The sequence below is a fragment of the Netta rufina genome, assembly GCF_964035555.1.
Source record: "Netta rufina genome assembly, chromosome: 31".
NCBI classification, from domain to species: domain Eukaryota; kingdom Metazoa; phylum Chordata; class Aves; order Anseriformes; family Anatidae; genus Netta; species Netta rufina.
The window spans coordinates 2,132,212-2,152,942 of record NC_140155.1 but is presented as its reverse complement, the minus strand read 5'-3'; the positions used below and the strand labels follow the sequence as shown (position 1 = coordinate 2,152,942).

The 20,731-nt window shown below is 57.3% G+C and overlaps 3 protein-coding genes across 7 annotated transcripts; all 3 read left to right on the top strand.

The window, feature by feature from the left end:
* Positions 1-658: 658 nt before the first annotated feature.
* Positions 659-19,609, top strand: LOC311220400 (class I histocompatibility antigen, F10 alpha chain-like). 4 transcript variants are annotated; one of them, XR_014619219.1, is made up of 9 exons: positions 659-793; positions 924-1,187; positions 1,848-2,123; positions 2,218-2,490; positions 2,574-2,675; positions 12,065-12,097; positions 12,207-12,239; positions 12,440-12,678; positions 12,852-13,304. XR_014619219.1 is itself a non-coding variant. In XM_084303908.1 (8 exons), exons 1-8 carry the CDS (start codon positions 676-678, stop codon positions 18,956-18,958), a joined length of 1,296 nt encoding a protein of 431 aa, XP_084160034.1. In that variant the 5' UTR covers positions 659-675; the 3' UTR covers positions 18,959-19,609. The 4 variants fall into 4 exon arrangements, 3 of the variants coding, with proteins under 3 accessions (XP_084160034.1, XP_084160035.1, XP_084160036.1); XM_084303908.1 differs by lacking the exons at positions 1,848-2,123; positions 2,218-2,490; positions 2,574-2,675; ... (2 more) ...; positions 12,440-12,678; positions 12,852-13,304 and adding exons at positions 17,350-17,625; positions 17,721-17,993; positions 18,077-18,178; ... (1 more) ...; positions 18,529-18,560; positions 18,761-19,609; XM_084303909.1 differs by having other exon boundaries at positions 12,440-13,304.
* LOC311220401 (class I histocompatibility antigen, F10 alpha chain-like) lies at positions 5,661-8,851 on the top strand. 2 transcript variants are annotated; one of them, XM_084303911.1, is made up of 8 exons: positions 5,661-5,797; positions 5,916-6,179; positions 6,827-7,102; positions 7,197-7,469; positions 7,553-7,654; positions 7,787-7,819; positions 7,992-8,024; positions 8,225-8,850. In XM_084303911.1, the coding sequence occupies exons 1-8, from the start codon at positions 5,680-5,682 to the stop codon at positions 8,242-8,244; spliced, it is 1,119 nt and encodes a 372-aa protein (XP_084160037.1). In that variant the 5' UTR covers positions 5,661-5,679; the 3' UTR covers positions 8,245-8,850. The 2 variants fall into 2 exon arrangements, with proteins under 2 accessions (XP_084160037.1, XP_084160038.1); XM_084303912.1 differs by lacking the exon at positions 7,992-8,024 and having other exon boundaries at positions 8,225-8,851.
* On the top strand, positions 9,718-11,265 carry LOC311220402 (class I histocompatibility antigen, F10 alpha chain-like). The gene is made up of 3 exons (XM_084303913.1): positions 9,718-10,047; positions 10,172-10,436; positions 11,093-11,265. Exons 1-3 carry the CDS (start codon positions 9,948-9,950, stop codon positions 11,124-11,126), a joined length of 399 nt encoding a protein of 132 aa, XP_084160039.1. The 5' UTR covers positions 9,718-9,947; the 3' UTR covers positions 11,127-11,265.
* Positions 19,610-20,731: the final 1,122 nt, after the last annotated feature.

Genomic DNA, 20,731 nt, shown 5'->3' with positions numbered 1-20,731 from the left:
CAAAGAGATCTGAGCCTGTGTTATTGGCTGCAGATTGTTTCTCACAAATTTGGGGCTCATCCGGGATCGAATCGCCTTCTGGGTAGCCCCATTACCAGTGCAGCTGGAAGGCATGCCCCGTTGCTTTCAGCCTGTGCCTTGGTGACGGTGGTTCTGCAGAGAGCTGACGAAGAACGGAGGCTGGTTAAGAAGACAGGATGGATGAAGAGTTAGGGAAGAAAGCAAGGCAGGCACTCTGGCTTCGAGAACTGACCCAGTAACTGTGCACACACCAAGGTAAGAAATAGGAAGTGTTGCCTTGGGGGTCAGGCAAGATACAGTGTGAAGTGAGTGTGGAGCCCTGATCCATGCTCCCATAGGTCCACGAGGGGCACAGCCAGAGATGGGTGAAGCAAGAGTAGAAGTGAGAAAGGAAGAGTCTCAGGGAAATCCGGTGTATGGTGCTCCCTTACACAGTAAAGAGCTCAGCAGTACACCGGGGAATCTGGTTAACCCGTTAGTTAAGCCGGAAGCCTGGTCCCCGCACCGCCCGCAGTGCTTTCACTTTCGCTTCTGGCAACCTGCGGCACCGCGATCTACCCGGCGCTCGGTGACGTCACGAGAATACCGGTTACTCATTGGTAGACGCGCGGGGGAGCCACCAATCGCGTCGCGGTAAGGTGCCGGAGACTCCGGATGGCTTCGAGCTCCGGCGGCAGCTCGGGGCACAGCGGAGCCATGGGGCCGGGACGGGCGGGGGCCCTGGGCCTCGTCCTGGGGCTGTTGCTGGGGGTCCTGGGCGGAGCAGCGAGCGGTGAGTGGGGCCGGGCCCTCCCGGCATCGGGACCCCCCGGGCCTCCCCTCTCCTCCCCTTCCCCTCTTGGCGCCCTCCGGGCTTGGCCTCCCCTCGGGGCTGCCCCTCTCAGCCGCCCCTGTTCCCGCAGAGCCCCACTCCCTGCGCTATTTCTACATCGCGGTGTCGGACCCGAGCCCGGGGGTGCCGCAGTTCGTGACCGTGGGGTCCGTGGACGGGGAGGTCTTCGTGCGCTATGACAGTGAGACCAGGAGGATGGCGCCCCGGGTCGACTGGATTGCAGACAATGTGGATCAGCAGTACTGGAACAGGGAGACTGAGAATTTACGGGGTGAAGAGCAGACTTTCCGCTTGAACCTGGAAATATTGCGGGAGCGCTACAACCAGAGCAGGGGTGAGAGCGGGCTGGGCCACAGCTCTGCAGGTTGTGGGAGCGGGTGCTGTGGGAGGGGTGGGGGGGTCCGCAGCCCCACCAAGGCCTGGCCCTTTCCCCACGCTACTGCCCCAGCCTAGGCCGTGCTGTTCAGTCCCGGTGTGCTGTTGCTGTCACGGGGCTCCCAGAAACCCTGTCCCAGCCCCATGATGCTCCTGGTGCCTTGTCCCACACCCAGAGGGGTGTTTCCAGACCCAACCCAGCCCCTTGCCACCCATACGCTGCTCAGAACCCCCTGTCCCAGAGCTGGTGAACTCTAGGCCACCCCAACCCAGCCCTTCACCATCCCCACAGCAGTCAGGACCCCCAGAGCCTGAGGGGCTCCTATTGTCCCAGCCCCTTGCTTTTCCCATGGTGCTTCAGGCCTCCAGCACAAAACCAGAAGGATTCCCCCCACCTCATCTCAGCTCCTGGTCACCCCACAGAATTGACAACCCTGTACAAGGCCCTGGCTGCCCCAACATACTGTGGCGCTGGGCCCCAGCCCAGTCTTTCAGGGATGCAGCACTCTGGGACAGGGCAGTGTGTGGCACCTGTATGCACTGCCAGTGGGGTCTGCACCTCATTAAAGGGCCAGGACTGTGGCTGCCCCTCACCACCTGTCCCCTCGTTGTGTTTCAGGGTCTCACACATTGCAGCTCATGTATGGCTGTGACCTCCTCGAGGATGGTAGCATCACAGGCTTTCAACAGCACGGCTATGATGGGAAGGACTTCCTCAACTTTGACAAGGACACACTAACGTACACTGCGGCAGATGCTGTTGCACAAATCACCAAGAGGAAGTGGGAGGAGGATGGGTCTTTTCTTGAGGGCAGGAAGTTCTACCTGGAGAACACCTGCATTGAGTGGCTGAGGAAATACGTGAGCTATGGGAAGGCCATGCTGGAGAGGAGAGGTGAGGCTGAGGGGGGATGCAGCACCAGGCTGTAAGCAGGAGCAGGGCCAGTGCAGGGAGCTCAGCCTGGCCCTTGCTGCCACCCCCTCCCCAGAGCGCCCTGAGATCCGAGTGTCCGGGATGGAGGCCAACAAGATCCTGACCTTGTCCTGCCGTGCTCACGGCTTCTACCCGCGACCCATCTCCATCAGCTGGCTGAAGGATGGCATGGTCCTGGAGCAGGAGACCAAGAGGGGGAGCACCGTGCCCAACAGTGACGGCACCTACCATGCCTGGGCTACCATCGTTGTCCTGCCTGGGGACAGGGACAAGTACCAGTGCCGCGTGGAGCATGCCAGCCTGCCCCAGCCCGGCCTCTTCTCGTGGGGTGAGCCCAGCAGCATGGGATGCATGGGAATGGGATGTTCAGGGGCTCCCCCTTCCCCTGCTGATGACCCTAATTTCCCCCAGAGTCACAGTCCAACCTGATCCCCATCGTGGCGGGGGTGGCTGTTGCTGTCGTGGCTGTCATCGCTGCCCTGGCTGGATTTGCTGTCTGGAAGAGCAAGCAGGGTAACGTGCCTAGGCGGGTGAGGTAGAGGGGTGCGGGAGGAAGGCAGTGGCTGTAGGGGCTGTATGAGGAGCTGGGACACCTTTGGGAGGCCCCCAGCCTTGCTGTGACATGTGGCTGGTGCTGATGCTTTGTTCTGCCTGCAGGGAAGAAGTGGAAGTGATACAACGTGGCGCCAGGTGAGTGACAGAGGTAGCAATGTCCCCAGTGTCTGCCCATCACTAGGGAAGTCTTGGGGCTCTCCTTTCTCTTGGGGTTTCCAGCACAGCGGTGCCATGTTCCACTCGTGGTGCTGCTGCCCTTCCTGTGCCAGCTCCTGGGCTGGGGCTCACAACCACTCCTCTCTTGCAGGCAGTGATGGGGGATCCAACAGGTCGACCACAGGTACAGGTACCATTCCCTCAACCTCTCGCATCTCCAATCATCTACCTCAAGAGCAAAGCCAGAGCACAATTGGCTATGCACACCTTCAAACAAAGGAAACAGCCCAATGATTTGCTGATTTGCCACAAAGCGTGCCTGGTGTCTGACCTGGAGTGGCAGGTGGGAGTGGGCAGGCAAGGTGCTCCTATCCTGGTCTGGTGTGTCAGGGTTGCCCAGAGAAGCTGCATGGGGAAGTTTGGGAGGCATCGATGGAGGCTGGGAGCTGCATGCAGAAAGAGCTCAGCACAGTGAGTCTACACGTCAATACAGGAGGGGCCTCTTCTGTCTGCGTGAATTTATTTTTTGTCAGGACTTGTCACAAGAATCGCAGAGGGGCTGGGGTTGGGTGGGACCTCTTGAGGTCCCCTTGCCCAAAACCACTCTTCATCACCACTGAAAGCCTGTTGCCCTAGACAAGTCCAGCGCACTTCTCACTATCTCCGATGTTGGATACTCCACAGCTCCTCTGGACTCCCTTGAGCCTCCTCTGCTCCAGGCTGAGCAGGCCCAGCTCCAGGCACAGCTCCACAGCAATCACACCCCAGTGGGGCTGCTTTTGTAATGTCACAGCATAGGAGCTTGTCTTGACGCTGACCTGGAAACCTCATCGTCCTGTGAGAACGAATCAACAATTACCATCAAATTATGCTTTTAATGGTTTGAAGTCCTGGAATCTTGCATGGAAGGTCAGCAATAAAAATTGCCAAAGATGCTCGAATTTTACTGTTCTTTACTTTACACGCTATTCTACCTGCTCCAACCCACATCAGTTGGTTGCTGGACACCACGGGTTGGGCTGGGCTGGATTGTGGTGAGTTAAGGGATGGCAGGAGCCTGGCTATCTCCTCCAGCTGCTGCAGCCCAGAACCCTCCTGCCTGGTCACTGGAACCAGTACAGAGCAGGACAGGCAGGAACACCCAGTGCCATCCTGCCTAGAATTTGGAGCCCAGCCAGGTGCCCAGGGACCTGGCACTTCTGCTCAGGCTGAGGTTAGCAGCTGCCACTTTCTGAGGGTCAGCTAGCAGCCAAACTGAGCACAGGTCCCATGGACAGACACACAGAGACTCTTGATCCCAGCAGCCAGCACCAGGATCATGGGCTGTGACTCACCACCCTACACCAGCTGCTGGCACTGAGCCCTGCACTGGCCTCACTCACCCTCACCCCAGTCCCTAAACTGAAGAAAATGTTTAATGAGAAGTTACAGGAAGACAGGATAGAGTGGTGATTGGGCACAGCGCTCAGCCAGACAAGCACTGATGGGTCCTATTTCACACACAGCTGGCCCCTTTCCTTCCTTTTCTGCCTCTGTAGATCTTTGTTCCTTCTGCTCCCCTGCCCTGCACATCCCCCACCAGTCCCACACCACTCCCAGTCCAAGGTGCTCCTGGTTCACATCTTATCAGTTGCAAAGTCCAGGCTGATCTTCCTGGAAGCAGCGCCTCTGCTCGCTTGCTTGCCAACACAGAGTATGATGGGGACGTTCCTTTCTTGTCACCGTGCCCATGTTGGTTCTGTCAGGTCTGTGTCCAGCTAGAGGTTGGTTTCTGCTTGCTTTTCCCCTTTTCCATTGGTTTCCAATGCATGAGGTCTCCAAGCAACCTTGCTGGAAGAAACACTCTCACTCTCCCATGCCCCCACCAGTCAGTGTGAGTGACCAGCTTTGGTTCTCACCACTGCTGCCCAGTCAGGCTTATGTCCCCTTCAGGTCTTCTTTATGGCTTACTCTTTTTCTTATTATCCCTCATCCCAATGAAGGAGGTCCTTGGCCAGATTCCCCTAGGGAGCACACACTCGCCTTCCACACGCCCTTACAGCCTGCCTGGGCTGCACAGCAAGCAGTATCTTGGACTACTGCAGCAGGAGCCGTGTTGGAGCAGGCCAAGGGAGGTGATCCTTCGATTCTGCCCAGTGCTGGTGAGGCCACCCCTGGGGCACTGGGCCCAGTGCTGGGCTCCCAAGCACAAGAGAGACCTGGAGAGAGTTCAGCGAGGGTCATGAAGGCGATGAGGGTGCTGGAGCACAGGGGGCTCCATCTGAGCACCAGGAAATTCTCATGGTGTGGGCAACCACATGCTGGCACAGGTTGGTGGGGTCTGCGTCCTTGGGCGTATTCAAAAGCTTCATGGGCATGGCCACGGACAACTGGCTCTGAGAGGCCCTGTCCCGTCTGGTCTGTGGGTGGAGGGCAGGAGGTGGTGATGGAAACGGCCCCCAGTGGGGTCCTGCCCGATGCCAGCTGCCCCCGCTCCTGGGGACAGCCCTGACAGGGACATGTCCTGGGTGCCCCTTTACTGAGTGGTTGGCCCCTGCTGTCCCCGAGCACCACTGCAGCCCATGGCAGGGCCGAGAAACGTGGGGGTTTGGGGGGTGGGCGAAGAGACCTGGTGTGTCCGGGATTTCCCTGTCCCCAGCTCCCCTCCCCCCCCGCGCCACTCTCAGCGCTTTCACTTTCGCTTCTGGCAACCTGCGGGACCGCGATCTACCCGGCGCCCGGTGACGTCACGAGAACAACGGTTACTCATTGGTAGAAGCGCGTCGGAGCCGCCAATCGTGTCGCGGGGAGGAGCTGGAGACGCGGGATGACTTCGAGCTCCGGCGGCAGCTCGGGGCACAGCGGAGCCATGGAGCCGGGACGGGCGGGGGCCCTGGGCCTCGTCCTGGGGCTGCTGCTGGGGGTCCTGGGCGGAGCAGCGAGCGGTGAGTGGGGCCGGGCTCTCCTGGCACCGGGACCCCCCGGCCTCCCCTTCTCCTGCCGGCCCCTACCCGGGCTTGGCCTCCCCTCGGGACTGCCTCTCAGCTGCTCCTGTTTCCGCAGAGCCCCACTCCCTGCGCTATTTCTTGACCGCGGTGTCAGACCCGAGCCCGGGGGTGCCGCAGTTAGTGTCTATGGGGTCCGTCGACGGGGAGGTCTTTGTGTACTACGACAGTGAGACCCGGAGGAAGGAGGTCCGGGTGGACTGGATTGCGGCCCATACGGATCAGCAGTACTGGGACAGGCAGACTGAGACCGCACGGAGGAATGAGCAGATTTTCCGCGTGGGCCTGGACACGCTGCGGGAGCGCTACAACCAGAGCAGTGGTGAGAGCGGGCTGGGCCACAGCTCTGGGGGCTGTGGTAGTGGACACCATGGGAGGGGTGGGGGGGTCCCCAGCCCCACTGAAGCCTGGCCCTGCCCCAAGCCCTGGCTGTGCTGTTTGGTCCTTGTGTGGTGTTGCTGTCACGGGGCTCCCAGCTGCCCTGTCCCATCCCCATGATGCTCCTGGTGCCTTGTCCCAGACCCAGAGGGGTGCTTCCAGACCCAACCCAGCCCCTTGCCACCCCCATGCTGCTCAAAAACCCCCTGTCCCAGAGCTGGGGAGCTTCAGGCCACCCCAACCCAGCCCTTCCACATCCCCACAGCAGTCAGGAACCCCAGAGCAAGAGGGACTCCTGCCCCCATTGTCCCAGCCCCTTGCTTTTCCCATGGTGCTTCAGGCCCCAAACACTGAGGGATTCCCCCCATCCCAACTCAGCTCCTGGTCACCTCACAGCATTGACGACCCCGTACAAGGCCCTTGCTGCCCCAAGGTACTCTGGTGCTGGTCCCCAGCCCAGTCTTTCAGGGATGCATCAGTCTGGGACAGGGCAGTGTGTGGCACCTGCATGCGCTGCCAGGGGGGTCTGCACCTCGTTAAAAGGCCGGGACTGTGGCTGCCCCTCACCCCCTGTCCCTCGTTGCGTTTCAGGGTCTCACACGTTGCAGCACGTGTATGGCTGTGACCTCCTTGAGGATGGTAGTATTAGGGGGTATGACCAGTATGGCTATGAAGGAAGAGACTTCCTTGCATTTGACAAAGACACGGAGACGTACACTGCGGCGGATGCTGGGGCACAAATTACCAAGAGGAAGTGGGAGGAGGATGGGACTGTTGCAGAGCAGATGAAGTACTACCTGGAGAACACCTGCATTGAGTGGCTGAGGAAACATGTGAGCTATGGGAAGGACGTGCTGGAGAGGAGAGGTGAGGCTGAGGGGGGATGCAGTACCAGGCTGTAAGCAGGAGCAGGGCCAGTGCAGGGAGCTCATCCTGGCCCTTGCTGCCACCCCCTCCCCAGAGCGCCCTGAGGTCCGAGTGTCAGGGATGGAGGCCAACAAGATCCTGACCTTGTCCTGCCGTGCTCACGGCTTCTACCCACGACCCATCTCCATCAGGTGGCTGAAGGATGGCGTGGTCCAGGAGCAGGAGACCCAGAAGGGCAGCATCGTGCCCAACAGTGATGGCACCTACCATGCCTGGGCCACCATTGATGTCCTGCCAGGGGACAGGGACAAGTACCAGTGCCGCGTGGAGCATGCCAGCCTGCCCCAGCCCGGCCTCTTCTCATGGGGTGAGCCAAGCAGCAGGGATTGAGTGGGACTGTGATGATCAGGGGCTCCCCCTTCCCCTGCTGATGGCCCTATTTTCCCCCAGAGTCACAGTCCAACCTGATCCCCATTGTGGCGGGGGTGGCTGTTGCTGTCGTGGCTGTCATCGCTGCCCTGGCTGGATTTGCTGTCTGGAAGAGCAAGAAGGGTAATGTGCCTGGGCGGGTGAGGCAGAGGGGTGCAGGAGGAAGGCAGGGGCTGTAGGGGCTGTATGAGGAGCTGGGGGCCCCCATCCTGGCCGTGACATATGGCTGGTGCTGATGCCTCTTTCTGTCCGCAGGGAAGAAGGAGAAGGGCTACAATGTGGCACCAGGTAAGTGACAGTGGCAGCATTGTCCCCAGCGTCTGCCCATCACTGGGGCAGTCTTGGGACTCTGGTTTTTCTTGGGGCTCCCAGCACAGCAGTGCCGTGTTCCACTCATGGTGCTGCTGCCCTTCCTGTACTAGCTCCTGGGCTGGGGCTCACAACCACTCCTCTCTTGCAGGCAGTGACGGGGGATCCAACAGCTCAAACACAGGTACAGAATGAGGCTGGGGATTCAGGCAGAAGCCCCAGGGAGGTTTTGGGGTCCCGGCTTGTAATGTCCGCTTGTGCCAGCCACACACAGGGTGTTGCTGTGCCCAACTGCTCCGTGGCTTCCCTTCGGAAACTCTCAGAGTAGAAGGTTTATGATGAAGATCCGTCACCATATCACGCTGTCTCTTTTTGTCCCTGCAGGGAGCAACCCCAGTGTCTAACCACTCTACTTCAGCCCATGAGGGACCAGAAGGCCCCCTGTGCACTCTGTGCTGCAGCTGGATATGGACCCGTTCCCTCAACCTCTCGCATCTCCAATCAGCTACCTCAAGAGCAAAGCCAGATCACAATTGGCTATGCACACCTTCAAACAGAGGAAACAGCCCAATGATTTGCTGATTTCTATAAAGTGTGCCTGGTGTCTGACCTAGAATGGCGGGTGGGAGAGGGTGGGCAAGGTGCTCCTATCCTGGCCTGGTGGGTCAGGGTTGCCCAGAAAAGCTGCATGGGGAAGTTGGGGAGGCATCGATGGAGGCTGGAGCTGCATGCAGAAAGAGCTCAGCACAGTGAGCCTACGCGTCAGTACGTGAGGGGCCTCTTCTGTCTGCGTGAATTCATTGTTTGCCAGGACTGGTCAGGAGAAAGAGAATCACTGAGGGGCTGCGGTTGGATGGGAGCCACAAGGATCACTGGGTCCAACTCCTGGGTTTTCAAAGGACCACCCAAAAAATCAGACCCTGCTAATGAGAGTGTTAGCCAACTACTTGAACTCCGGTAGGCACGATGCTGTGATATATCCCCTGTGGAGCTTGTTCCAGTGCCTGACCACCCAGTCAGTGAAGCCACCCTCCATGTGAATCTGGAGACACTGCCAGCTTAGCAAGCTTAGGAGGAAGGGACTTATGTCCCTTCCTCCTTATGCTGATCAGACAAAGTACTACCTGGAGAACACCTGCATTGAGTGGCTGAGGAAATACGTGAGCTATGGGAAGGCCATGCTGGAGAGGAGAGGTGAGGCTGAGGGGGGATGCAGCACTAGGCTGGACGCAGGAGCAGGGCCAGTGCAGGGAGCTCAGCTTGGCCCTTGCTGCCACCCCCTCTCCAGAGCGCCAGGAGGTCCGAGTGTCAGGGATGGATGCTGACAAGGTCCTGACCTTGTCCTGCCATGCTCACGGCTTCTGCTTGTGACCCATCTCCATCAGGTGGCTGAAGGATGGTATGGTCCATCCTTCCTGTGCCACAGGAAGAAATAGGTCCAGCAGGGACAGACGCGCACAGACACACACAGACTCTTGACCCCAGCAGCCAGCAACAGGATCATGGGCTCACCACCCCGCTCCAGCTGCTGGCACTGAGCCCTGCACTGGCCTCACTCACCCTCACCCCAGTCCCTAAACTGAAGAAAATGTTTAATGAGAAGTTACAGGAAGACAGGATAGACTGGTGATTGGGCACAGCGCTCTGCCAGACAAGCACTGATGGGTCCTATTTCACACACAGCTGGCCCCTTTCCTTCCTTTTCTGCCTCTGTAGATCTTTGTTCCTTCTGCTCCCCTGCCCTGCACATCCCCCAGCCACTCTCCTTCCACACGCCCTTACAGCCTGCCTGGGCTGCACAGCAAGCAGGGTCCTGGGCTGCAGCAGGAGCCGTGTTGGAGCAGGCCAAGGGGACTTGGGGGGGCGAAGAGACCGAGTGTGGCTGCGGATTCCCTGTCCCCAGCCCCTTCCCCCCCTCGCTGTCCGCAGCGCTTTCACTTTCGCTCTTGTCACTTGGGGGGCCGCCATCTGCAGGGTGACGTCACGAAAACAACGGATAGTCATTGGTAGACTCGCGGGGGAGCCGCCAATCGCTTCGTGCAGCGGAGCGAAACCTGAAAGGTGGGATGTTTCAAATTCTGGAGGCAGCTCGGGGCACAGCTAAGCCATGCGACCGGGACGGGCGGGGGCCCTGGGCCAGTGCCCGGGCCCGGGGCTGCTGCTCCTGCTGCTGCTGCTGCTGGGGGTCCTGGGTGGAGCAGCGAGCGGTGAGTGTGAGTGGGGCCGGGCCCTCCTGGCACCGGGAACCCCCGGGCCTCCCCTTCCCCTCTCAGCCCCCTCCGGGCTCGGCCTCCCCTCGGAGCTGCCCCTCAGCTGCCCCTGTTCCCGCAGAGCCCCACTCCCTGCGCTATTTCTACACCGCGGTGTCGGACCCGAGCCCAGGGGTGCCGCAGTTTGTGGCCATGGGGTCCGTGGATGGGGAGGTCTTTGTGTACTACGACAGCGAGACACGGAGGAAGGAGCCCCGGGTGGACTGGATTGCGGCCAATACAGATCAGCAGTACTGGGACAGGGAGACTGAGATCTCACAGAGCAATGAGAAGTTTTTTCCGCGTGAACATGGACACTCTGCAGGAGCGCTACAACCAGAGCAGTGGTGAGAGCGGGCTGGGCTAAAGCTCTGCAGGCTGTGCTGTGGGAGGGGTGGGGGGGTCCGCAGCCCCACTGAGGCCTGGCGCTGGCCCCACGCTACTGTCCCAGCCCTGGCCGTGCTGTTCGGTCCCTGTGTGGTGTTGCTGTCATGGGGCTCCCAGAAACCCTGTCCCTGCACCACGATGCTCCTGGTGCCTTGTCCCAGACCCAGAGGGGTGCTTCCAGACCCAACCCCGCCTCTTGCCACCCCCAAGCTTCTAAGAAACCTCCTGTCCCGGAGCTCGGAAGCTCCAGGTCACGCCATCGGAGCCCTTCCACATCCCCACAGCAGTCAGGACCCCCAGAGCAAGAGGGACTCCTGCCCCCATTGTCCCAGCCCCTTGCTTTCCCCATGGTGCTTCAGGCCTCCACCCCAAACCCTGAGGGATTTCTCCCACCCTAACTCAGCTCCTGGTCACCTCACAGCATTGACAACCCCGTACAAGGCCCTTGCTGCCCCAAAGTACTGTGGTGCTGGGCCCCAGTCCAGTCTTGCAGGGATGAATCAGTCTGAGACAGGGCAGTGTGTGGCACACGCATGCACTGCCAGTGGGGTCTGCACCTCATTAAAGGGCCAGGACTGTGGCTGCCCCTCACCCCCTGTACCTCATTGTCTTTCAGGGTCTCACACAGTGCAGCACATGTTTGGCTGTGACCTCCTTGAGGATGGTAGTATTAGGGGGTTTAATCAGTATGGCTATGAAGGAAGAGACTTCATTGCCTTGGACAAAGACACTCGGACATTCACTGCAGCGGACGCTGCAGCACTAATCACCAAGAGGAAGTGGGAGCAGGAAGGGACTGTTGCAGAGCAGATGAAGTACTACCTGGAGAACACCTGCATTGAGTGGCTGAGGAAATACGTGAGCTATGGGAAGGACATGCTGGAGAGGAGAGGTGAGAGTGAGGGGGGATGCAGCACCAGGCTGTAAGCAGGAGCAGGGCCAGTGCAGGGAGCTCAGCCTGGCCCTTGCTGCCACCCCCTCCCCAGAGCGCCCTGAGGTCCGAGTGTCAGGGATGGAGGCCAACAAGATCCTGACCTTGTCCTGCCGTGCTCACGGCTTCTACCCGCGACCCATCTCCATCAGCTGGCTGAAGGATGGCGTGGTCCAGGAGCAGGAGACCCAGAGGGGGAGCATCGTGCCCAACAGTGATGGCACCTACCATGCCTGGGCCACCATCGTTGTCCTGCCGGGGGACAGGAACAAGTACCAGTGCCGTGTGGAGCATGCCAGCCTGCCCCAGCCCGGCCTCTTCTCATGGGGTGAGCCCAGCAGCATGGGATGCATGGGAATGGGATGTTCAGGGGCTCCCCCTTCTCTTGCTGATGGCCCTAATTTCCCCCAGAGTCACAGTCCAACCTGATCCCCATCGTGGTTGGGGTGGCTTTTGCTGTCGTGGCTGTCATCGCTGCTCTGGCTGGATTTGCTGTCTGTAAGTGCAAGCAGGGTAACGTGCCTGAGCGGGCGATGCAGAGGGGTGCGGTAGGAAGGCAGTGGCTGTAGGGGCTGTATGAGGAGCTGGGGCACCTTTGGGAGGCCCCCAGCCTGGCCGTGACATGTGGCTGGTGCTGATGCTTTGTTCTGTCTGCAGGGAAGAAGGGGAAGGGCTACAATGTGGCACCAGGTGAGTGACAGAGGCAGCAATGTCCCCAGCTTCTGCCCATCACTGGGGCAGTCTTGAGGCTCTTGGTTTCTCTTTCTCTTGGTTTCTCATATCTGCTTCTCTTTTGTAGGCAGCGAAGGGGGATCCAACAGCTCGAACGCAGGTACAGAATTAGGCTGGGGCTTAAGGCAGGAGCCCCGGGGAGGTTTTGGGGTCCCAGCTTGTCATGTCCCTCTGTGGTACCTGCAATCAGGGTGTTGCTGTGCCCAACTGATCCGTGGCTTCCCTTGGGAAACTCTCGGAGTAGAAGGTTTATGATGAAGATGTGGCTCCATATGACGCTGTCTCTTTTTGTCCCTGCAGGGAGCAACCCCAGTGTCTAACCACTCTACTTCAGCCCCTGAGGGACCAGAAGGCCCCCTGTGCACTATGAGCTGAAGCTGGATATGGACCCGTTCCCTCAACCTCTTGCATCTCCAATCATCTACCTCAAGAGCAAAGCCAGAGCACAATTGGCTATGCACACCTTCAAACAAAGGAAACAGCCCAATGATTTGCTGATGTGCCACAAAGCGTGCCTGGTGTCTGACCTGGAGTGGCAGGTGGGAGTGGGCGGGCAAGGTGCTCCTATCCTGGCCTGGTGGGTCAGGGTTGCCCAGAGAAGCTGCATGGGGAAGTTGGGGTAGCATCAATGGAGGCTGGGAGCTGCATGCAGAAAGAGCTCAGCACATTGATTCTGCATGTCAGTACAGCAGGTGCCTCTTCTCTCTGGTAGAATTTGTTTGCCAGGACTTGTCATGAGAAAGAGAATCACAGAGGGGCTGCGGTTGAATGGGAGCCACAAGGATCACTGGGTCCAAATCCTATGTCCTCAAAGGAACACCCAAAAAATCAGACCCTGCTAATGAGAGTGTTATCCAACTGCTTGGACTCTGGTAGGCACGATGCTGTGATATATCCCCTGTGGAGATTGTTCCAGTGCCTGACCACCCTGTCAGTGAAGAACCTTTTCCTGATATCAAGCCTGAACCATCCCGGTTGCAGCTTCAAGCCATCTCCTCAGGTCCTAATCGCTGGTCGCTGTGAGAACTAAAGTAGTGTCTTTGCAGTAGAAACTTCCACTAACCTTGCATATTCAAAAGTGATTGTGCAGGCTTAACAGTGGGGAGTATGGTTGTCATGGTAATGGTTGGTCAAATAAAATTGTACCTACCTGGTATAGTAATAAGTGTCGAGTAGTTTGTGAACCTGTAGCACTCAGCCAATGAGAAAGTTGGGGAGGAATCAAGTGTCAGCTAATAGGGAATATAAGATTATGATATACTTGAAGCATGCCCAACATTGCAATTGCAAAAATGCTGCTTCAATGAGATCCTCGCCTGAGCCTGTGTTGGCTGCAGATTGTTTCTCACAATTTTGGGCTGCAAGGCCTTTCCACCCTTGATGGAATCCACAGATCCTCCCAGTCCCGTGTCATTTATCAACAACTTGATTGACAACTGTATTGACCAGTTTATGAATACCACATCTCAAGTGGACAATGCAATAGATTGCTGGTATTGTTAAAAAACAAACAAACAAACAAAACCACTCGATACTGAATTCTATTGCTTAGTAAAACCAATCCATGAAACATTTTGGTATCAACCCAAGTCATCCTACTTATTCCCTGATGCTCTAAATTATCAGCCACAGCCTGTCAAAGCAAGCTCATGTAGCTGTCCAATAGAAAGTTGGGATTCCTTACCCCGTGTGCAATGAGCCTATCCTCACACTAGGTGGAGATATTGTCTACTTCAGAATTGCACAAGTTCCTCAAGGCCTGGATCATCTTGCCCTTGCCTTGAAACACAGATTTTACAGCTTTTACCACAACACAAAGTTAACAATACAAACTTAAATTGTTACTGGCATCAATACCCCATCACATCAATACTGGCCCCATGGTGCATTACAGTGCACCACCAATTCAGTGCGGGTGGGAATAACAAGCAGTTGTAATTACAGCTGATATTACAATCACACCCCAGTGGGGCTGCTTTTGTAATGTCACAGCACAGGAGCTTGTCTTGACGCTGACCTGAAATCCTCATCGTCCTGTGACAAGGAATCAACAATTACCATCAAAGGTGATTTTCATGGTTTGAAGTCCTGGAATCTTGCATGGAAGGTCAGCAATAAAAATTGCCAAAGATGCTCGAATTTTACTGTTCTTTACTTTACACGCTATTCTACCTGCTCCAACCCACATCAGTTGGTTGCTGGACACCACGAGCTGGGCTGGGCTGGATTGGGGTGAGTTAAGGGATGGCAGGAGCCTGGCTATCTCCTCCAGCTGCTGCAGCCCAGAACCCTCCTGCCTGGTCACTGGAACCAGTACAGAGCAGGACGGGCAGGAACACCCAGTGCCATCCTGCCCAGATCTTGGAGGCCAGCCGGGTGCCCAGGGACCTGGCACTTCTGCTCAGGCTGAGGTTAGCAGCTGCCACTTTCTGAGGATCAGCCAGCAGCCAAGCTGAGCACAGGTCCCACGGACAGACACATGGACAGACACACACACGCGCACAGACACACAGAGACTCTTGACCCTAGCAGCCAGCACCAGGCCCATGGGCTGTGACTCACCACCCCACCCCAGCTGCTGGCACTGAGCCCTGCACTGGCCTCACTCACCCTCACCCCAGTCCCTAAACTGAAGAAAATGTTTAATGAGAAGTTACAAGAAGACAGGATAGACTGGTGATTGGGCACAGTGCTCAGCCAGACAAGCACTGATGGATCCTATTTCACACACAGCTGGCCCCTTTCCTTCCTTTTCTGCCTCTGTAGATCTTAGTTCCTTCTGCTCCCCTGCCCTGCACATCCCCCCCAGGTCCCACACCACTCCCAGTCCAAGGTGCTCCTGGTTCACATCTTATCAGTTGCAAAGTCCAGGCTCATCTTCCTGGAAGCAGCGCCTCTGCTCGCTTGCTTGCCAACACGGAGTATGATGGGGACGTTCCTTTCTTGTCACCATGCCCATGTTGGTTCTGTCAGGTCTGTGTCCAGCTAGAGGTTGGTTTCTGCTTGGTTTCCCCCTTTTCCATTGGTTTCCAATGCATGAGGTCTCCAAGCAACCTTGCTGGAAGAAACACTCTCACTCTCCCATGCCCCCACCAGTCAGTGTGAGTGACCAGCTTTGGTTCTCACCACTGCTGCCCAGTCAGGCTTCTGTCCCCTTCAGGTCTTCTTTATGGCTTACTCTTTTTCTTATTATTCCTCATCCCAGTGAAGGAGGTCCTTGGCCAGATTCCCCTAGGGAGCAGACACTCGCCTTCCACACGATCTTACAGCCTGCCTGGGCTGCACAGCAAGCAGAATCTTGGACTACTGCAGCAGGAGCCGTGTTGGAGCAGGCCAAGGGAGGTGATCCTTCGCCTCTGCTCAGTGCTGGTGAGGCCACCCCTGGGGCACTGGGCCCAGTGCTGGTCTCCCCACCACAAGATAAACCTGGAGAGAACTCAGCGAGGGTAATGAAGGCAACGAGGGTGCTGGAGCACAGGGGGCTCCATCTGAGCACTGGAAAACTTTGTCATGGTGTGGGCAACCACATGCTGGCACAGGTTGGTGGGGTCTGCGTCCTTGGGCGTATTCAAAAGCCTCATGGGCATGGCCACGGACAACTGGCTCTGAGTGGCCCTGTCCCGTCTGGTCTGTGGGTGGAGGACAGGAGGTGGAGATGGAGATGGCCCCCAGTGGGGTCCTGCCCTATACTAGCTGCCCCACTCCTGGGGACAGCCCTGATGGGGACATGTCCTGGGTGCCCCTTTACTGAGTGGGTGCCCCTGCTGTCCCCGAGCACCACTGCAGCCCACGGCAGGGCCGAGAAACGTGGGGGCTTGGGGGGAGGGCGAAGAGACCGGGTGGGGCCGGGATTTCCCTGTCCCCAGCTCCCCTCCCCCCCCCGCGCCGCTCTCAGCGCTTTCACTTTCGCTTCTGGCAACCTGCGGGAGCGCGATCTACCCGGCGCCCGATGACGTCACGAGAATTCCGGTTACTCATTGGTAGAAGCGCGTCGGAGCCGCCAATCGTGTCGCGGGGAGGAGCTGGAGACGCGGGATGACTTCGAGCTCCGGAGGCAGCTCGGGGCCCAGCGGAGCCATGGGACCGGGACGGGCGGGGGCCCTGGGCCTCGTCCTGGGGCTGCTGCTGGGGGTCCTGGGCGGAGCAGCGAGCGGTGAGTGGGGCCGGGCCCTCCCGGCACCGGGACCCCCCGGGCCTCCCCTCCCATCCCCTTCCCCTCTCGGAGCCCTCCGGGCTCGGCCTCCCCTCGGGGCTGCCCCTCTCAGCCGCCCCTGTTCCCGCAGAGCCCCACTCCCTGCGCTATTTCCGCACCGGGGTGTCGGACCCGAGCCCGGGGATGTCGCACTACGTGATTGTGGGGTCCGTGGACGGGGAGGTCTTCGTGCGCTATGACAGCGAGACCCGGAGGGTGGAGCCCCGTGTGGACTGGATTGCGGCCAATACGGATCAGCAGTACTGGGACAGGGAGACTGAGATCTTACAGAGCAATGAGCAGATTTTCCACGTGAACCTGGAGACGCTGTGGGAGCGCTACAACCAGAGCAGGGGTGAGAGCAGGCTGGGCCAAAGCTCTGCAGGCTGTGGGAGTGGGTGCTGTGGGAGGGGTGGGGGAGTCCCCAGCCCCACCGAGGCCTGGCCCTGCCCCCACGCTAGTGCCCCAGCCCTCCCCATGTTTTTCAGTCCCTGGCTGGTGTTGCTGTCACGGGGCTCCCAGCCACCCTGTCCCAGCCCCACGATGCTCCTGGTGCCTTGTCCCACACCCAGAGGGGTGCTTCCAGACACAACCAAGCCCCTTGCCATCCCCATGCTGCTCAGAACCCCCTGTCCCAGAGCTGGTGGGCTCCAGGCCACCCCCTCCCAGCCTTCCACATCCACACAGTAGTCACAACCCCCAGAACCAGAGGGGCTTCTGCCTCCATTGTCCCAGCCCCTTGCTTTCCCCATGGTGCTTCAGGCTCCCACCCTAAAACCTGAGTGATGACCCCCTCCCCATCTCAGCTCCTGGTCACCTCACAGCATTGACAACCCCGTACAAGGCTCTCACTGCCTGAAAGTATTCTGGTGCTGGGCCCCAGCCCAGTCTTTCAGGGATGCAGCATTCAGGGACAGGGCAGTGTGTGGCACCTGCATGCGCTGCCAGTGGGGTCTGCACCTCATTATAGGCCAGGAGTGTGGCAGCCCCTCAGCCCCTGTCCCTCATTGTCTTTCAGGGTCCCACACATGGCAGCGCATGTATGGCTGTGACCTCCTCGAGGATGGTAGTATTAGGGGGTTTGACCAGTATGGCTATGAAGGAAGAGACTTCATTGCCTTGGACAAGGACACTTGGACGTACACTGCAGCGGACGCTGGGGCACAAATCACCAAGAGGAAGTGGGAGCAGGAAGGGACTTTTGCTGAGCAGATGAAGTTCTACCTGGAGAACACCTGCATTGAGTGGCTGAGGAAATACGTGAGCTATGGGAAGGATGTGCTGGAGAGGAGAGGTGAGGCTGAGGGGGAATGCAGCACCAGGCTGGACGCAGGAGTAGGGCCAGTGCAGGGAGCTCAGCCTGGCCCTTGCTGCCACCCCCTTCCCCAGTGCGCCCCGAGGTTCGAGTGTCCGGGATGGAGGCCGACAAGATCCTGACCTTGTCCTGCCGTGCTCACGGCTTCTACCCGCGACCCATCTCCATCAGCTGGCTGAAGGATGGCATGGTCCAGGAGCAGGAGACCAAGAGGGGGAGCACCGTGCCCAACAGTGACGGCACCTACCATGCCTGGGCCACCATCGATGTCCTACCGGGAGAGAGGGACAAGTACCAGTGCCGCGTGGAGCATGCCAGCCTGCCCCAGCCCGGCCTCTTCTTATGGGGTGAGCCCAGCAGCAGGAATTGTGTGGGACTGGGATGTTCAGGGGCTCCCCCTTCTCATGCTGATGGCCCTAATTTCCCCCAGAGCCACAGTCCAACCTGATCCCCATCATGGTGGGGGTGGCTGTTGCTGTCGTGGCTGTCATCACTGCCCTGGCTGGATTTGCTGTCTGGAAGAGCAAGCAGGGTAACGTGCCTGGGTAGGTGAGGCAGAGGGGTGCGGGAGGAAGGCAGGGGCTGTAGGGGCTGTATGAGGAGCTGGGACACCTTTGGGAGGTCCCCCAGCCTGGCCGTGACATGTGGCTGGTGCTGATGCTTTGTTCTGTCTGCAGGGAAGAAGGAGAAGGGCTACAATGTGGCACCAGGTGAGTTACAGAGGTAGCAATGTCCCCAGCGTCTGCCCATCACTGGGGCAGTCTTGGGACTCTGGTTTTTCTTGGGGTTCCCAACACAGCAGTGCCATGTTCCACTCGTGGTGTTGCTACCCTTCCAATCCAGGAGCTAGCAAAGGTGCTCACAACCACTCCTCTCTTGCAGGTAGTGACGGGGAAACAACAACTCGACCACAGGTACAGAATTAGGCTGGGGGTTCAGGCAGAAGCCCCAGGGAGGTTTTGGGGTCCCGGCTTGTCATGTCCGCTTGTGCCAGCCACACACAGGGTGTTGCTGTGCCCAACTGCTCCGTGGCTTCCCTTGGGAAACTCTCAGAGTAAAAGGTTTATGATGAAGATCCGTCACCATATCACGCTGTCTCGTTTTGTCCCTGCAGGGAGCAACCCCAGTGTCTAACCACTCTACTTCAGCCCATGAGGGACCAGAAGGCCCCCTGTGCGCTCTGTGCTGCAGCTGGATATGGACCCATTCCCTCAACCTCGCCGATCTCCAATCAGCTACCTCAAGTGCAAAGCCAGACCACAATTGGCTATGCACACCTTCAAACAAAAGAAACAGTTCCATGATTTCCTGATTTCGCTAAAGTGTCCCTGGTGTCTTACCTGGAGTTGCAGGTGGGAGCGGGTGGGCAAGGTGCTACTATCCTGGCCTGGTGGGTCAGGGTTGCCCAGAGAAGCTGCATGGGGAAGTTGGGGAGGCATCAATGGAGGCTGGGAGCTGCACACAGAAAGAGCTCAGCACACTGAGCCTACGCGTCAGTACATGAGGGGCCTCTTCTGTCTGGGTGAATTTGTTTGCCAGGACTGGTCAGGAGAAAGAGAATCACAGAGGGGCTGGGGTTGGATGGGAGCCACTAGGATCACTGGGTCCAAATCCTGGGTCCTCAAAGGACCACCCAAAAAAATCAGACCCTGTGTATGAGAGTGTTAGCCAACTGCTTGAACTCCAGCAGGCACGATGCTGTGAGTGGTGCCCTGTGGAGCTTGTTCCAGTGCCTGACCACCCTGTCAGTGAAGAACCTTTTTGTGATATTGAGTCTGAACCATCCCGGTTGCAGCTTCAAGATATCTCCTCAGGTCCTATCGCTGGTCGCTGTGAGAATTAAAGTTGTGACTTTGCAGTAGAAACTTCCATAACCTTGCTTATTCAAAAGTGCTTGTGCAGGCTTAACAGTGGGGGGAATAGTTGTCATGGTAATGGTTGGTCAAATAAAACTGTACCTACCTGGTATAGTAATAAGTGTCGAGTAGTTTGTGAACCTGTAGCACTCAGCCAATGAGGAAACAGGGGAGGAATCAAGTGTCAGCTAATAGGGAATATAAGGTTATGATATACTTGCAGGATGCCCACCATGGCAATCACAAAAATGCTGCTTCAATGAGATCCTCGCCTGAGCCTGTGTTATTGGCTGCAGATTGTTTCTCACAATTTTGGGCTGCAAGGCCTCTCCACCCTTGATGGAATCCACAGATCCTCCCAGTCCCGTGTCATTATCAACAACTTGATTGACAGCTGTATTGACCAGTTTATGAATACCACATCTCAAGTGGACAATGCAATAGATTGCTGGTATTGTTAAAAAACAAACAAACAAACAAAACCACTCGATACTGAATTCTATTGCTTAGTAAAACCAATCCATGAAACATTTTGGTATCAACCCAAGTCATCGTACTTATTCCCTGAAGCTCTAAATTATCAGCCACAGCCTGTCAAAGCAAGCTCATGTAGCTGTCCAATAGAAAGTTGGGATTCCTTACCCAGTGTGCAATGAGCCTATCCTCACACCAGGTGGAGATATTGTTTATTTCAGAATTGGGCAAGTGCCAGGCGATTTCTTGCTAAACTGGCACACCTAAGGATTTTCCGTGCCACGCTTTAAAGAATCTCTTATCACTACACGTAGATGTTAACAGAATCCTCTAATTTCTAATTGGTTACATAATGAGCATACTGCTGATTTGACAAAATCATTCTAGACATCCCCAGAGGGGAAGGGGCTCTTGTTGGGCTGGGGTCTCTCAGCCTAGGGACATGAATTTTACTCCTCTAATGAGGATAGTCCTCATTAGTATTAGAAACTCATTCCTTTGTTTGTCAGCCAAGTATTTCTAAAAAGTTGATTGGTAGCACATTCAGTCGTATATATGTTGGATGTTTCCTTACCAAATGGCCTTTCTGATCAAGTAGGGTTTTTTACGAATCATCCTTTCGATATCCTCAAGGCCTGGATCATCTTGCCCTTGCCTTGAAGCATGGATTTTACAGCTTTTACCACAACACAAAGTTAACAATACAAACATAAATTGTTACTGGCATCAATACCATGAGGTCCCATGGTGCGTTA